The sequence below is a fragment of the Diadema setosum genome, chromosome 21 (assembly GCF_964275005.1).
Source record: "Diadema setosum chromosome 21, eeDiaSeto1, whole genome shotgun sequence".
Lineage (NCBI taxonomy): Eukaryota > Metazoa > Echinodermata > Echinoidea > Diadematoida > Diadematidae > Diadema > Diadema setosum.
Window position 1 is genome coordinate 5,280,418 of NC_092705.1, and position 17,309 is coordinate 5,297,726.

Here is a 17,309-nt window from a genome sequence, read left to right on the forward strand (position 1 = left end):
TGATCGCCTGATGTTATGAAACCGCCCCAACAGTTTACCAGTGTATATCCCTTTTTTTTTGTGATTATGTAAGTGTTTTTTCATTTTTTAATATCATTTATTTGCAGTGATTTGAGCGCAAATTTTGAATGCCTCCTTTTGCAATCAGAAGCAGTACTTAGCCTGAGAGATACCCTTGGCCCCCATTATAAAGAAAAGTTGTATAATGGCAGTATGGTTATGCTTAGTCGTCGGGTATTGGTTGCTGCATCTTGGAATGGTTGCCATGGTAACGATATGCTCTCTTGTAAATCTTTGAATCCTGCCAGCATGTCCTTATTTATTATCTTTTTTTTTTCTCTCCAGTAGTGGCCGAAACTCTCCTTTTCTTTGGTCATGTGCATGGATGCTGACTAATGGGGAATCCAACCGTTTTCTCAGCCTCTCTCAGTTTTCTGTCAAGATTCCTTTTTTTTTTTGAAGCATGTGTGAGAAAGAAAGAGAGAAAAAAATTCCTCCTTAATTTTGATTGACAATATGGCATGTTAGTCAGTGATGCAAGTACTGCCCCGCCCCCCTTCCTCATTAAAAACAGAAACTCTGCAAAAAAACAACAACAAACAAAGCCCCCCAAAAAAAGAAAATCACCCACCCTAAAAATGGATAGCAAGCAATTTGAAATAAACAAACAAAAACAACTAGATTTTAAAATTACTTAACTTGAGGCGCAACTAAGATAGACCAGGAAAAGAAATAAGCTAATGATAACAGATAAAAGATAATTTTGTGATCATTTGTTTGTAATTGTTCTTATTTTATGTATCCCCGCCATTTCACATGTTTTGTGATCATGAAGAAGGTGTTTTCCTTCTTTTATTTTGGTTTTTGTTTGAAAAACAGACATTCAAATTAGCGCCTCCCATGTGCTTGCTTCCCCTGCCACATGAATGAAGCCTGTTGCATCCTCTCCTTCCACTAATATGACAATTATGCATCCGTGCATGCCGGTTCGAGCGCATTGGTTATCGAATTCAGAAGTGAAAATTTAATCGGTACCCACTCATTCATCGTAGACACAAGGTCGTGTTCCCCGCAATTGATGCTGTGCATGCATAGCCTTGTGTTCTGCAAGTGAACACACACACACACACACACACACACACACAAACACACACTCGAACACTTAAACATACATTCAGGTAACTCACGTGGCTACCATATGTATTTGCCATCAAACTACGTAGGTGCCACTGTAAACATATGGCTCAAGATGCATCATGAATAATCCTAACATTATCCTCCTAAGTTACATAAAGCCTAGGGCATGTTGTGGCTGTGCATGAATTTCAAAGCGCATGATATTTCTCCCCAGGTTTATTTAAGTTGTTTTTTTTTTTTCAAACGCATATAGCATGAATATGTGGGAAGCAATGAGGTGTAGTATCGTTATTTTTTTGTTTGATTGACGCACTAAGACAAGATTTTACTTTATGACCTAATTATGAAAATCTTATGCAAATAGAATGTGGTTATTTTCATATTGTTTTACACATGACAGTCGGTCTACTTTTATTTCAATTTTGTTTTGCCCCGTACACAATCTTGACATGCGTAAAATTGATCGTAAAGATTAGGTTCAATTATTAATTGCAAATGTACGAAGGCTTTCAAAAGCTGTAACATCATTAAAGTTTGCATATTGTACATGTAAAAAAAGGATTTTGAATGTCTACTGTTTGGATTATGGAATTACCATGGTAAACTGTAACAAGAGCTCATTGTGAATTTGCTGCAAAATATACAAATTGATGGAAATGAGAGTTAAAGATTGAAGCAAATCTCTCAAAATATGAGTGATATTAACAGTGAATGGTGACAAGAATGGGATTTTTTTTTTTTGTAGGCGGGAGATGATTTTGCTTCTTTTTGTATTCTTGGAGATTTGATCAGTGCAGGATAGATGTACAGTTTTGTAAAGTGAAGCAAAATAGATGCTCTTTGTTTTCTACTTCATGCATGAAGTTATCTTTCAATCATTTAATTTTTGTAATAACAGTACCTATCTTACTGTACTATATATTTATTCTTTTTTTTAATTCAAAATGTATCTACAATTGATTTATTTATATATATATGAGTGTATATTTCTTTCTTTTTTATTATTTAAGGAATGTTTTTGGAGCATGAGTGAATGCAAGCATGATGCAGTCTTTTCGTATTGGGTGATAATAAATTTGATGAATTGTTATGCAAATAAGATGAATATTCATATGTGTAAATATATATCGATATTTATATACATATATATATATGTACGTATATTTATAAATAGGTGGCGTGCATGATACCTGAATATCTTTCAGTAGCATGCTCTTTCTGTGGGAATATCAAGGGAGCATTTCATAGGGCATGTCTGGTTTACTTGTTTTACATGTGGTACATTTCCTTTGCAGAACAACTTTTAAGCAGCTCGACGGAGTGGCTTTTTTTTTTTCTTCTTTAAAGCCACTTGTTGTCATACGTCATACCGTATTTCAAGTGATGATTTCTATGATCCATTTATGAGGTTACAGTGTCATTATCTTTAGCCCCCTTCTGAGGCAGAAAATATCGATCTGCTGGAGTACTCTTGGGGATAATATTCCAATGCCCCACTATTGTATGTTTAGGGTCCATTATATTATGTAGATGTACCCCATGCCCCGTATGCTGATTGATAAAATGCCTGCATGCAAAACCTGACATTCATGATATAATTTACCAGATCTTCTTGATGTGGTGCCATGTTTCTGTTTTATAGACATTACATGCAAAATCAGATGTATTCTGAAAATGACGTCAAGAATTCATGTATTCACTGACTCTCATTTTGTAAAAATTTGCAGATTTTTGCTGTCAGTCATGATGCCCAACTACAAAGATTTCATATTCTGGCTTTTGATATATTCTAAAGTTTGACGAATTGCAGGATCATGTACATGTATGAGGAAAAAAAAAACACAAACAAAAACAAACAGAACAAAACAAAACTTTTTGGTTTTTGTCTTGGGCTGGAAAACAGAGAAAAAAAGAAACCTGATAAGAACGAACTGATGCAGAGCAAAACCAGCAAAGAAACAAATGACTTCACGACAACTGATGATTATGAAGTTTTAGAAAGGTTCAATCTTTTGTCAAAGGTGCATGCAAATATAGTGATTGATACGTTCATACAGTAGCTATGTTTAACTTGGAGAATATTTTTGGAGATAGAGTTGAGAGAAAGTAAAAAAAACAGTACAGTGGAGGTGTTCCCTCTAAAAGGATGCTCTGACTATTGAAGAGGGGAAAACCCTCGTTTGCAAGGCAATGACATTAACATGATCAACAAATGATGATATGGACGTTTGTGGTGCAAATCCCTTTTTAGTTTAGCCTCGAGAAAGAAACATTCGGGGGGAAAAATTGTTAGAATTGATATGATATATTCTGTTTGACTATGATTATATATACGATATACAGTAAAAAAAGAAAAAAAAAAGAAAAGAAAAAAAAGAGAGATCAGAAAAAAAAATTGTCATTGATAAGAATAGATATCACTTCTTGATATATAATAATCTGTTTGATTTTGATGATATTTGGTGGTACAAACATGAGATTTTTGGAACACCAAAGTGTTTTAGCTCGTATATATAAAACAGGTGCTTCTTAAAACACCTTCTGTCCCATCTGGTGTAGTACCTGATGTACAAAATGCAGTGTGACCAATGTTCCTTTTGAGTCTCATCATCACCTCCCCCACCCCTCATCCATATTCCAAATCCTTGAGTTTTAGATAGGACCGTTTGATTCAAAAACCCTATTACCATGTGTAGGTGTAGTAACTCCTGTGATAACGTGAGTGCAGCCATTGTGTTGCTTATTCATTTATGGTGTAAGGTGTATGCCCATGGATCACCAGTCATAACTATCTTATAATGTGTATGCATGCACTGTGTTTAGGACCTCTACACTCTGGAGCAGGTGTTTGGTGGCACTCCCGTGTTCAACTCTGCCGAGAGGACTGAGACCATCTTGCTGTACTTTGTCTTGCCGCTCTGTCTCCGTGTCGGATGCGGGAGAATAGGTGAGAAGGAAGAGAGAAAAAAAAGAACAACAGAAAAGAGTGGTACTCAATTCTTGGTGAAAGAACAGAAGAAAAGCACAGAGTGGTACCCTTTCTCGGATGGTCAGCATATTTAAGACGATGTGAAAAACTAGAGCAGGATTTCATTACATTGGAGAATTCAAGGTCCTATTACCAAATGACCTTAGAATCAGTGTCCAGCTGAGGAAAATCAGTTGTGCTCTGCTGCTATTTATTCTGTTTCTGATTGATCGAATTACCATTGTTCAAAAACTTAGCTCATCTGACTTGAGGATTGTTCAGCTGTGATTTTATAGGCATGGTGTGCTTGCCCAGTGTGTGAAACAGTTCCAGAGATTTCTATATTTCATCAGCGAGTTATGCACCCCCCCCCCCCCCCCCCAAGTTTAGGAAAAGAGTGTACATGCTGCTTGGAAGCAGTGCTGGCTTCTGCATTTTGGCTAGACACTGATAAGTGCTTCAAAGTTGAGAAATCAGAGGAATTCTGATATACACACTCACATCAAGAAGGAATTCCACATCTACCAAAGATGACTGTTTAAGCCATCAAGTCCGAGAAACAAAATGTCTGTGGTTTGGTGTTGTGTCTTTATATCAAAAGTTTTCTATTCATTGTCAGTGTTTCATGAGGCATAGTAAAACAAAAACAAAAAACAAGGCTGGTCAAAATTAGTGGAGGATGGGGCCATTAGATCAAAATGCACCCCACCTGCTGGAATAGTGATTTAACTTAAGGTTAAAAGTAAAATATCTATATATATTGTATCTTTTATTTAAGCCCTTTGTTGATATGTAATTGTTTGTCTGGGGTGTAGAATGTTCAGCAACCTTTTAATTGCTTAATTAAAAAACAGATCCTTAAATTGGCGGCACATCTGAGAGAATTTAAGTTAATGTTTCTGTCTCAAATTGGCATTTTTTTTTAAAATTTTGTGCAAGTTTGATGAATAAACCACACCCATGTAATTCTGCTCCAATGTAAGAGATGCTGTAAATTCAAATTTGCCAATTAATGCATTATCGTTCTGCACGTGTGCTAACCACAAGATTTCTTGTGGTGGGGAGCACCTTGGTAACTTAGGGTGCATTCGAGCGCTCTCCTGAAGCGAACTGTACCGTACCGTACCCACGCCAGAGGAGCGTTCGAACACTCTTAAAGTGTACCGTACCGTACTGTACTGAGCCAAAAGTGGACCACCTTCCGATGTGCTCCAAAAGCGTAAGAAAGCGTACCAAAAGTATGCGCGTATCATACGCATACGTCACAATGCAAAGACATCATTCTCTTTGTTCGGGACAGGTGTAAGTAGTTCAAGCGCCAGGTGAATGACATTCTTGCTACAAACATGTGTGACCTTTTCTAAAAATAACTTGTGAGGTATGCTTTCTCAACAGAGCGCTCGAACGCTCCAAATCTGGCACAGTTCGGTACGGTAGGCTTTAGTTCAGTTCGCTTTGGTTCGCTTTAGAGCGCTCGAACGCACCCTTGGAGTTACCTTACTATGAGTTGTATTCTCACAAACCTTAACTTTCAGTTACAGGCCTGTGGGGCACCACCATCATCAAAGTATAATAGCTAACAACAAGTTAACTTTAATGTTTAGGCAGTTCCTCATGAACAACGCAGTATTAACAAGTGTGCTACTGTATCAGTAAAAATACAAACAAATTAAAACAAGCACACAAAGAAATATCTGCAGATTCTATGAGAAGTCAGTAGAAGACAGCCTTATGCAGTACGAAAGAGATGTCATTTAACCTCACTGTAAAGCCTTCTTCTCATGATCTGTAAATTTAATGAATTGTAATAAATCATAAATTGGTAATAATGTATATGCTTACTGTATTGTGAGTACATGTATAGATTATGCTTGTATAATTGTGCATATATTGAAAATTGTATTTATTTTTATGTGCATATGTGCATGAATAATACGTATTTATGTATGTACAATGTATATAAACTATGTACATATGTACAACTTGTATATATGTATGTATGTATGCATGCATTTGCAGTATTATATGGATATTCCTACGTGTATATGCCAACAAAAAGATTTTCCTATATGGACAATAAATGAATCTGAATGTTGCTCTTGCTTCTATCATGGTACAGATTCTCCGAAGATCCGACCATCAGATATCTCCTTCGCCATCTCGATGATCCTCCAAGCCCTCCTGCCGCCCCAGAAGCAGCCGCGGACCCTGGGAGGCGGGGGCGGTGGCAGCGGCGCCCCCAAGCACCAGTACTCGTCCATGACGGACCTGCCCAGCCACACCAGCCTCTCCTACCGCGACTCCACGGGATGCGTGCCGGAGTCCCTCTACGAGGCCGGTTACCTCGGTTAGTCAGCTTTTATATAAATACGGATGATGACAAATTAAAGTCCATGTATCATCCTCACATCATAGAGGTTTTGTTCTGTGTCTCTGTCATGATTTTTTCCCACATTTTTCTTAAAGAACAATCATATTGGTCACAGAAACGTATGCATGTTGAAAGAGGCAATGATGTCGGCTTACAACTCACTCAAAATATTGATTTAAAAAATCAAATGTGTGGTTGATGACTAGTTAATACAAACCTTTCTTTGATACATTTAAATGCATTTTTTTCTTTGTGCTCATTTTGATTCCTCCATTCTAAATTTCATGCTTTAAACAATTTTCAACTTCTGGCAGGTCTGAAAATCATCATGGTGTGCTTTGAGCCTCAGCTCGCTAGGGAGTGGCACCGCATAGCAACCGTCGTCAAGGAGCTCGGATCACACATGCTAGGTGAAGCAATCGCAGCAGATACTGTAAAACCAAAAACATTCCCAGCATGAAACTTTTGCGAATTTGAGCCAAAGGCCTTTTTCAAAGCAAGAAAACTGCGCAAATTGCCACTGACATTCAATGCACATGTACATGTGTGTATTTGTGTAGACAGGAACTCTCATGTACATTATACATTTGTGAATTTTGGCTCCTTATGAAATTTGTGAAGGTTTCCTGCACATGAAGATTTTTGGTTTTATAGTAATCACATTTTGTGAGCATAATAGAAATCAGTGATATAATAACATACCTTTACTTTACGCCATATATTTTGTGGCATTCTTATTTTCGTGAGTTTGTGGAGTCGATCGATAGATGCAAAATCAAGAGCACAAAAATTCTGCCTCCTGTAAAACAATGCATTTAACATCATCTCCAACAATGTGAAAAATATCTCACATTTCTCTTGAAAAGAGATCAACATTTTTTTTTTTCTAATTCCATTACCATTTTCAGAGTCTTGAATGCAAATTCAGCCACTTCCAAATGTGTCTTTACAGTTTCTGATTTGCAAAATATATGGCATATACAGTGTTGAATAAGTCTTAACCCTTTGTAGGCTATGAGTGCCCACTGGCAGAGAAAACCCCATAGCATTATCCAAAGCAAGGAGGTTTAAGAGATGGAGTTCCAACTGGCTGTAATTATTCAAACAGTTGTCACTTTTCTATTGATGTACAAAAGAATTCCACAGGTGCATCTGTGCCTTTGGTGGCGGGGTTTGATGCCGCCGTCTTGCTGAGCAATCTGAAGATTCATTTTGAACGTGAACTTAATGTTGGCTATATTTTGCTTGTTTATCTATTAAATGAAACGAAATCTCACTTAATGATAAAGCTCATTAAACAAAGGTCAATCCCTTCAAGAAATATGTGCAAAAGTGTAAATCAGAGCTGTATCATGTGAAAGTGTTTAAAACTGTACCCTCCCGGAAAGCCGGTTTTATCACTTTTCCACTTAATTCCTCCAAATAAAACTGATATGGAATAATCTTCGAGTATAATTCTATATTAATAGATATATCAGATTAGTGGCCGGGCACGGCCTGTCAAGTAATTTTCATTTTCATTTCATCATTTTTTGCGCAATGTCTATTCGCGCATCCCTGTGTCTTTACCATTATATACCACCTATCTTTTATAAGTAGGGATGGCGAAAAGTAATTACCATCACAAAGACATATTTTCGTTAGAAAGTGGCTGATGATTATGCAATGAGACATGAGTCAATTGTCTTCCTATCTGCGCGGCAGATCCAGTTTCCCACATGCCTCAAATACTTTCGAGTGGCGGCATCAAACGTGACTTCAAAAGAAATACGACAATTGTGACTCCATTCTCTTGAACCTCCTTGTCCAAAGTCCCTGGTACAGAAGGGGTTATAATACCGGTACTTTTCTAACTGGAGTACAGTGTACCTGATGCCCTAAATGATGTATGAAACATATCTCACAGAGATTGAGTGTGGAAACTCCAGCCAAAGTGTTTATCTTGTCTCAGGGGCATAATGCATATATTTGTTTATTTATATATCTACTGGTATACATTTCTTTTTTTAGTGTATTGATACTACATGCAAATATGTTCATGTATTTAATTTTTTTTTTTTTTACTTTAATAATCATTCACTCAATTATTTACATATCTATTTCATTTGATATCAACTTCACTATATTTTTCATTGTTCATTTACTGTATTCATTTGTGTTTTCAATTCGCCGACTGAGAATATGATATGGACATTAAGGTGTCTCGAAGACCATGGCTTCAGTGGCAACTTAACTCCCATATCATTCTCACCTGATGAATTGTTCTTTGAAAATATTGATTAAGCAATGGATTAATCAAGTAATTATTGATTTTTCATTCAATTAATTTTTGATGACATCAGGTGGTGTGGCCCTCTGGAGCTTCCTGGATTTCATGATTTCTTTCAAGACTCCTCTCTATGTCATGCTCAAGCCGTTCATCGCCTTCAAGGTAAGCAACCATGCCCAACTCCTCTTTGGAGTTTGTGTGTCCCTTTAGCAACACTGAAATTTAGATTCCTTTCATGTGCTGATATATTGTAAAGATGGGTAAATCAGACCTTTTCTCAGAATAATAAAACTGAAAAGTTCATGATAGAGTTGGAGCAAATTTCAGTTGATTTCTTAGAATAGAAAAACACAGTTACTCTTGGTACAAAAGTGGAACATAATTTTAAACTGACATGGGGTTAGGTTTTTATTTCTTTTCATAAAACCCTGCGATGTTTTACCATAAGACTTTGAACATGATGTTTGGAGACATTATTCTTTAAGCATGCAAAATTTCATACCGTTTGCAAAAGGGGTATTTAACCTTTAAGTTAAATCACCATTCCAGCAGGTGGGGTGCATTTTGATATATTGGCCCCATCCTCAACTAATTTTGATCAGCCTTGTTTTTGTTTTGTTTTTTTCTTTAGTCCGGTTTGATTGGCTGGAGACCCTTGTGGGGTTTGATTGGCCGGTTCATATCCCTCCTTCAATTTGATTGGTTGCTTTTAATTGGTTTCCCTTCAAATTTGACTGGCCTGTCAGAGACCCTCTTCCAAGTTGACTGGCCTGTCCAATAGGTCTCTTCTTCAAAATGATCGGTCTGTTTCAGCCTCTTCTCCAAGTTGATTGGCTTGTTGAAGATAGCAGTAGCATATTTAGCCTCCAACATCCTATTTTTTTTTTTAAACTCTATGTGCTTAGGCACTTTGTCGTAAACTTCCCAATCTTTTGCATTAACAAAATCTGAATCCCCCAAACTTGATCTTGATTTCACTTGACACAGAAAGAGAGAAATTAAATCAGTAGCATAATTTCCATCAACTTTATCATTCTTTTAAAATTCTTTCCATGCCCAGGCACTTTGTTATAACTTCCCAACCCTTTGTACTTTAATTGTACTAGAAAGGAAAAAAAGAAGCTATTAAACTGCAACTGTGCCCTACTGACATTTTATGCCACTCTCTACAACCCCACACTCTGCCCTAATAGATGCTGCGGATGATCTGCGAGACGGACAGCGAGGTCATGCTACAGAGGTACATAGGTCAAAAGTTGAGAGGTCACCACTGTCAGTCCCCGAAGAGCAAGTCGGACGCCATGATTGAGCTGTGCAACGAGCTGCGTCACCTGAGGGACAACATGTACGTCCCAAGAGGTCAGTCACTGGTTTCCATTCCTTCTCGTCTTCCATCTCTCGTCGATACTCTGAACTCCCCAAATTGTCCCACCATCCGTAGCTAGGGGGCGCCATAGAGTACAAAAGTGATGATGTCACAGTCTTTTGTTATACAGTGTACGTCAATCTTGGGTTGGAACCACCGGTGCCACCATGGTTAGCGCCAATAGTGTTCAGAGATATTAGGGCCATGGTTAGCGACAATAGTGTTCAGAGATGTTAGGGCCAGATGGGGTTGTTACCAATCAGTTTTCATGGGTCTAGGGCAATTACCCCCTGGGCAATTACCCCAGACCCTTCCCCCAACCCTAAACCAAACTCTAACACTAAGCCTAACCCTAACTCTAATCTTTACTCTAACCTTATCACTAACCAGTTTTTAGCCAGGGGGTAATTTTACTTAGGGGGTAATTACCCTGATGCAGTTTCCATGGTGATGAATGGCTATGGTATCACACTTTATGTACTCTATCGCCATGATTCATTCACCACCCTTGTGTAATCATGTGATACAGTGCAGCAGAGATTTCAATCACATTTTAAAGCCATCATATCTTCCCATACCTCCACCGCCCCCCCCTCCATTCCAACACCAACTCTACTTCCAACCAGCTCATTTTTCAGTAAAGAATACTCAGTCAAATCTGTAGTTGCCAATTTGACAATAGCAAGATAATTTATGCACCAAAATTACCTGAGAACTTGATGAGCAGAAGCAAGGAGGCGTGGACTTAATGGTTGAAGAAAGGCTTTTACTTCTTTAAAAAATGTACTACGGGTACTGCCAAAATTCATTCAAGAACCATCCGACGTGCTGTTCAAGTTGACCCTTATAAACAGTGAATTGAGATTAGTAAACACAATTAATGCTAGAAATTTCAAAAAAATACAACCACATGAGGATCCACATCTCCACATTGTGGAGTTGCACTTGAATGTTAATAAGTTTATGTGGTGGACATAACACAGTTTTGATGACTTTTATCAGCGCTCACATGTAGGATGGCATCACCCTTGGCGAATCTAGAAAGGGAGAAAATTAACATCTCACCAAGCGTTAAGTGATGCTAACATGCACGGACTCAGTGCACGTAACAGACAAATAAAGCAAGACATAACCCGTAACGTGGTCATTTACTTAGAATGAGTGTTGACAGCAAGATAATGCAGGCGTAGGCACCGTAGAGTTACACTCCACTATATGCCCATGTTTCGTTTCTCATTTCCCAGTGTTAGTTTATCCATGATTATAGTCAAACCTGTCTATAGCGGCCACCCCAAGGGAGACATGAAAAAAGTGGCTGTTGTAGACAGGTGGTTACTATAGACAGGGTCATTAACATGGCTTTTCTCTTGGAGGGAATTGTGTTTTAATAGTGGTTGCATATGGCAGGTGGTCGCAATAGATGGTGGTCGCTATAGGCAGGTTTGACTGTATCGATATATAATGTGACATTTTTTACTTTTCACTGTAATGCTGATAGATAGACTCATTTTAGAAGTGAGTCGTAAATTGGATTTGTTGTTTTTTTCTATGAAATTTTAGGCAAAAAAAAACAGGTCTGTTATCAAATTCCTGAAAGATGTCTTTTGGTAGATTGTGTAAATTACACTGTCAGTATGGTATGCAGGAGTTATATCAGTCTTCACCAAACTAATCGTACATTTTTGCACATTGACCTTTTTTTGTTATTTCCCTTTCTTTCCACCTTCATGTGTGTCCTGTCAAAATTTGTTTGCTTCTGTGGTGTGTACATATAAACTCTTCTTGTGGACTTCAATTTCAAATCATTGTGCTTGCAAAAATGACGAACAAAACAACGACCACTCTATATCAAATCTTTCGCCTATCATAAACACTCTTGGTGCATGCATATTGGAATGTGCATATACATGTTTATATATTCCTTTAATTTTTTCTTGTGTTCTGTTATTTGCTCATATTTTTTTTTTACGGATACCAATTTGTAATGCACCTCTTCATTTGCTAATTAAAACTTTCTGACTTTTTTCATTAAAAAATGTATCCTGCTCTGATTTGTTATTTGATATTTTTGTGTGTGTGAACGCATCTCTTTGCTTCTTGATAATTGCTTTCATGATTCTGCCTTGCTTTGATTCTACCCGTGTTGATATGCCGTGTGTGCATTTTGAAACTATTCTCTTCTGAATTTTATATTGTTTGGATTTTTTTTCGGCTAATTTTTTTTGTACTATGCTTCGGTTGCTTGGCTTCTGACATTGTTCGGTTGGGATATCAACGTGCTCGCTTCAATTTTGCATCAAATGTCTGTTGATTTTTTCATCGTTTCTGATACAACCCTTTTTTATTGTTTTTTTTTACTAATACTTACTGTTTTGCACTGCCACTGTATTGTAACACACCCTGTTTTGCATCACATGCACAATTGTGACATAATCATTTTGTCTGTCTGTACCACTTTGTGTTTTTGATTGGATGTCTGCTTTTATTTATTTCGCCATCCATCACTAACACATGCTTTTTTTCCCCCCTTATTTATTTGGACAAAATTTGCGAATCGCCCTTGTGATTGATCGATGTGCCGGTCCCTTCACACTTGCAAAATTTTATGTTGCTATTTCAAAATTTGCAAATTCTCCTTTTCTGCGTTCTTTTGTCTGTCCTTCTTGTACCCATAACTTTTCGTTTACTTATCTTATATGTTTTTCAATTTATTATTCTTGTGCCGGCCATCCTCTTGTCGGACGGTCTGTGTGTTTCTGACTTTGATTGTGTGTGCACACCTCTGCACCTGTCTATCTGTCTGTTCGTCCGTCCGTCTGCCCCCACACCAGACCAAGTACGCTTCACCGACGAGTTAGTTGCATTGGCCGGTGAGAGGGTAGAGAGCATAGAAGGTATGCAGGTCATGTCGGCATTCCAGCAGCGTAGCTCCATCATCTCAAGACTAACCAGGAAAGGTCTGTTTCCACGGCAACCGACAACAGTCACGTTCCTTTCGGTTTCATTTTTTATCCCCACATCACATTCATTATTGTCAGTTTATACCTTCAATCAGAAGAGAGCTTTTTTTTCTCCTTACTTTCTTTGTGGTAGGAGTGTATATTGTGGAACACCTTCTATTTTCACATTCTTTATGTCAAAGTGACAGAGTGTACTCGTGAAAATTTGTCCAGTCCAGTTCCTTGTGTCAGAGTGGACTTGTAAAAAGTTGTTCATTTCAGGTTGTGGGGTTAAATTGTCAAAGTCTCATTAGTCTTTTATGTCGGTGTATACTGGGTGCTAAAAGGGCTGATTTTTTTGTTTTACTTTCATTGAACAGCACACTTAACATACAGTAGAAAAACAAAGACATTTTGTTATCAAAAGCCATTGGGTTTTCTTTACTATGCATATGTCATCTTCAAGTGAATCAACTGTCAATTTTGTTGTTTTGTTTTGCAAATTTACAGTGCTGAAATTTAATTGGTCAGTTAGGGATACTTCAGGAATTTTAAAGTGAATAGTATAATGTTGTCTGCTTTGTGTGTCCTGCCTCAGAAAATGTGAGTGAGCGATGCTGCATTAACTATCTGAAGTTACCTCCTACACGTGAACACTTTTGGAATTTTGTTTGTTTATTCATCCTTCTTTTAACACAGTCACAACATTATAATATATATATATTTTTTTTCCTTTTTTTTCATAAGGGTGGGAGTCTCATTATGCTAATGTTACAAACATAGTTTGCAACGGTTGGTTTCCATGCATTCATGTTGCACGTTCATCTGTACTTTAGACAGATGAATCTTGATAAGTTTAGTTTTTCACCTTTTCTTATGCAAAGGTTTGCCATAACTTAACTCTGCACAACACATATGTATGTAAATATAACACATCCTCCATAAACTGCAGACAGAATTTGATTTGGTTGTAACATAAGCACACGTACAGCACATACATAATGCACATGATAACTGTAAACCCCTTCCCCCAACACACACTTCTCTGTAATAATCCTCACACACAAGAGGAGCTTGTACCTTGAAAGCTGTCGGAAGGTACTGTAAATCCAGAAATATTCACGGCATGAAACTTTCCCCGAATTGGAGCCATTTGCCTTTTTTTGTGGCAAGAAACTTTCACAAAATGCCTCTGACATTCATTGCATCGTGTAGAGAAAAACTTTTGTGTGCATTTTACTTTTGCGAATCTTGGGCTCGTCGCAAAATTTGTGAAAGTTTCATGCCATCAAAAGTATGTGGTTTTACAGTAGTGTCTATAGAAATGTGATGTTTGATATTGACAAAGCAGTTTGCAGATGATACTCGTGTCAAATGCATAGCTTTTGAAGCAATATGGTCTAGCTCTTAACCTCATTGTTTTGTCGTACTATAACCTGATGTTGACTTCACGCACAGCCACCATCACCTCAAGGCGCAGCTCCAGCCGGCAGAGCTCGCGCCGCTCCAGCCGCCGCAGCCAGGGCAGCCCGCAGGACCAGTCTGACCTGAACGCCAACAGCTCGACAGAGCCGTCACGCATCGCCCGCTCCAACAGCCAGTACAACCGGCGCAGCCTGCGCCACACCGAGGAGTGCATCGCGGAGGCTGAAGCCGAGGATGAGGTGGACGAAGAGGCTGAGTGCAAGCTCGGCCGTGGCTTCACACGGCGCCAGAACACCAAACGCATTAGGTGAGTGTATGTGCACGTGGGTGTGTGTGTATATTGTACTGTAAAAATGGAAATTTTTGCACATTTTGCACAACCAGAAGCTAACGCGAAAATAAAAGCATGCAAAAACTTTTACATATCATATCTTCCAGTACATATAATGACCCAATTCCACAGAATTAAAAACGCCAAACAGTATGACAAAAAGTAAGCTAGGTGGGAGAAAGCTAATTACTTCGCAAAGGAAAATGCTTAACCTGATTAGGATGGTTTGATTTGATACAACACACATTTCCCATAGACACCTGCCAGAGTATACTCGGGACTCGTCCTCAATGGGTTAACCTGGAGTCGCAGCCAGAGCAGGAAAAAGAGCAGGAGATTTTGCAAAAATATCCCAAGGAAGAGAGTTGGAGTCTCTAAATTTGGTAATTTACCCTCCCCCTCTTTTTTGTTGTTGCATATTGTGAACTGTGTATATCTTTTTCCTCGAAAGATGAACAAAAACAAGAAGAGTTGTACTTTGCACATAATTTTCACACAATTCCGAAATAATTTACTTGTGTCACCGTTGTGGAATATACTGTAAGTATAAGACCCCGATGTATATATCCCCATCCCATCTGCAGCCGCAGCACCAGTCACCGACGCCATCCGACCCGAGGTCGTGACCCCACGGGGGAGAGTGCACTGAAGAGCGCCCCCATCCCAGGAGTCAGCGAAGATGCACCGGTTGCCCCGTCGGCTCCCTCTGTCGCACCTCCAGAGGGCACCGGCAACAAGACAGAATCCTCGCAGCCTGCAGAGCCTTCCGAAAAGGCAGGAAGCACCAAGGATAAACCCGACACCATAGTCCACAGTAAGATCCCATGTGTACATTATTTGTAGGATAGTCCCATTTATATGAATCCATGTCAGCTGATTGGTGTGGTGTACAAGGCGCATCTGCAGGTAGTTCAGATTGCCGCATTACCACAGAGTACATATTACACATCTCTTGTATCTACAGAGCAAAAACATTTATGCTTGAATTATGAATGTTTATCTCTTCCTCATTCTTTTTTTTTTCTTGCTGCAACACATTTTGTTGCTTGTTTCATATCTAATGCTGATTGACGGTGTCCTACTGCAGACCGCCTCCAAATTTGGTACTGCATATTGCGAACCGTCACGTTTTGTTGCATTCGCCCCATTTTACTACAGCCTACTATAGGTTTCTCATCAGCAGTATGACCGCCGTGACAACTTTTTTGACAGTTTAAAATTCTGACATGGCATCCATGGCAATCACGGCCTGTCACATTTACCTATACCATCCCCCATGTTGTCTCATGTCCATCCCATTTTGCCCACTGAAATGTGATTGCTGTGGCTACTGGGAACATGGTGTAATCGTAATATCAGAAACTTTGGTTAATAGTGGCGGATTTGAACACTGTACTCTTTGTGCATTCTCTCTCAACATCTGCCGCAGTCGGCGACGCCCTCATGGAGAAGTTCGACGGGGAGGAGGAGGAGACCAACGAGCAGAGCCGCCTGCTGCAGGACCCCTCCTCGCCGCCGGCGCAGCACGCCAAGCCCGCCGCCTCGCACCGCTTCGTGGCGCTGGGACCGCAGACGGACACGGAGGAGGAAGAGGTGGGCAGCCTGCAGGAGACCATGCGCCTCCTGGACCTGGCCAAGGTGCGCGACACCGCCACGCTGAAGGACCGCCCCCTCTCCACCGAGGACACACACGTGTGAACCTCATGGCAGAGACAGATACAGAGATAGAGCAAGCAAGGGAGCCAACACAAATAGGCACCAGTGGGACTACACTTCAGCTCAGTCTACACAGTGAATGGTCATCACAGGTTATAACCAAGCTTAAAACCTTTATCTATAACAGAAAAAAAAAAATCATTTAGATCATAGATGAGATAGCAAGATCACACAAGTTCCACAATTGACCCTGCACCACGGTACAAAATCTTGAATCCATTGATGACAGCAACTCTTTAAATATCTGAATATACGAGCATCTGGGTTGTTGACAATTATTCTTTCTCAAAAAATGGCAAATGTGTATTACCCCACTGTAGAGGTCTCTATTAGAGAGACAGTGTAAACATGCTCTAGATTTGCAGCTGATGTCACGTGGCTTGCTGATTTCTCACACTTGTGGCATTTGTTACACCGTTGTGAATACAAAGTGTGAATTTTCCAGTCTTCAGATGGTGCAGTGTGACAGGTATTGTGTGACAAGATGTTAGCTTGAGATGGTGTATGATCTAAACTGATGCAGATTTTTCTCCTGTTTTTTTTTGTGTGTGTGTGTTTTTGCAATTCACTATCCAAGTATGTAACGAGGATGGACACAAAGTGTTCCAAATGCTAAATGCATATGCACTGTACCTGCCATACATATGAGAGCTAGTGGCCATATTTTTTTTTTCATTTCTTGCCAGATCTTGTGGTCTTTGCCAATGTTTCAATGAAAATGACCAGACTTTAATAGAAGCAGAGCACCAGCACAAACTGCGTATGTGTTCCAAGAATGTTTGTATCA

The 17,309-nt window shown here is 39.1% G+C and overlaps 1 protein-coding gene across 1 annotated transcript in view; it reads left to right on the forward strand.

The window, feature by feature from the left end:
- The window catches only part of LOC140244832 (protein unc-80 homolog), a 138,355-nt gene extending 121,645 nt beyond the window's left edge, over positions 1 to 16,710 (forward strand). The window contains exons 49-57 of the mRNA XM_072324444.1: positions 3,961 to 4,084; positions 6,225 to 6,452; positions 6,791 to 6,886; positions 8,819 to 8,907; positions 9,939 to 10,104; positions 12,943 to 13,068; positions 14,509 to 14,782; positions 15,391 to 15,620; positions 16,236 to 16,710. Of these exons, the coding sequence (XP_072180545.1) occupies positions 3,961 to 4,084; positions 6,225 to 6,452; positions 6,791 to 6,886; positions 8,819 to 8,907; positions 9,939 to 10,104; positions 12,943 to 13,068; positions 14,509 to 14,782; positions 15,391 to 15,620; positions 16,236 to 16,504 (1,602 nt within the window). The 3' untranslated portion in view covers positions 16,505 to 16,710. The remainder of the gene's footprint in view (positions 1 to 3,960; positions 4,085 to 6,224; positions 6,453 to 6,790; positions 6,887 to 8,818; positions 8,908 to 9,938; positions 10,105 to 12,942; positions 13,069 to 14,508; positions 14,783 to 15,390; positions 15,621 to 16,235) is intronic.
- Positions 16,711 to 17,309: the final 599 nt, after the last annotated feature.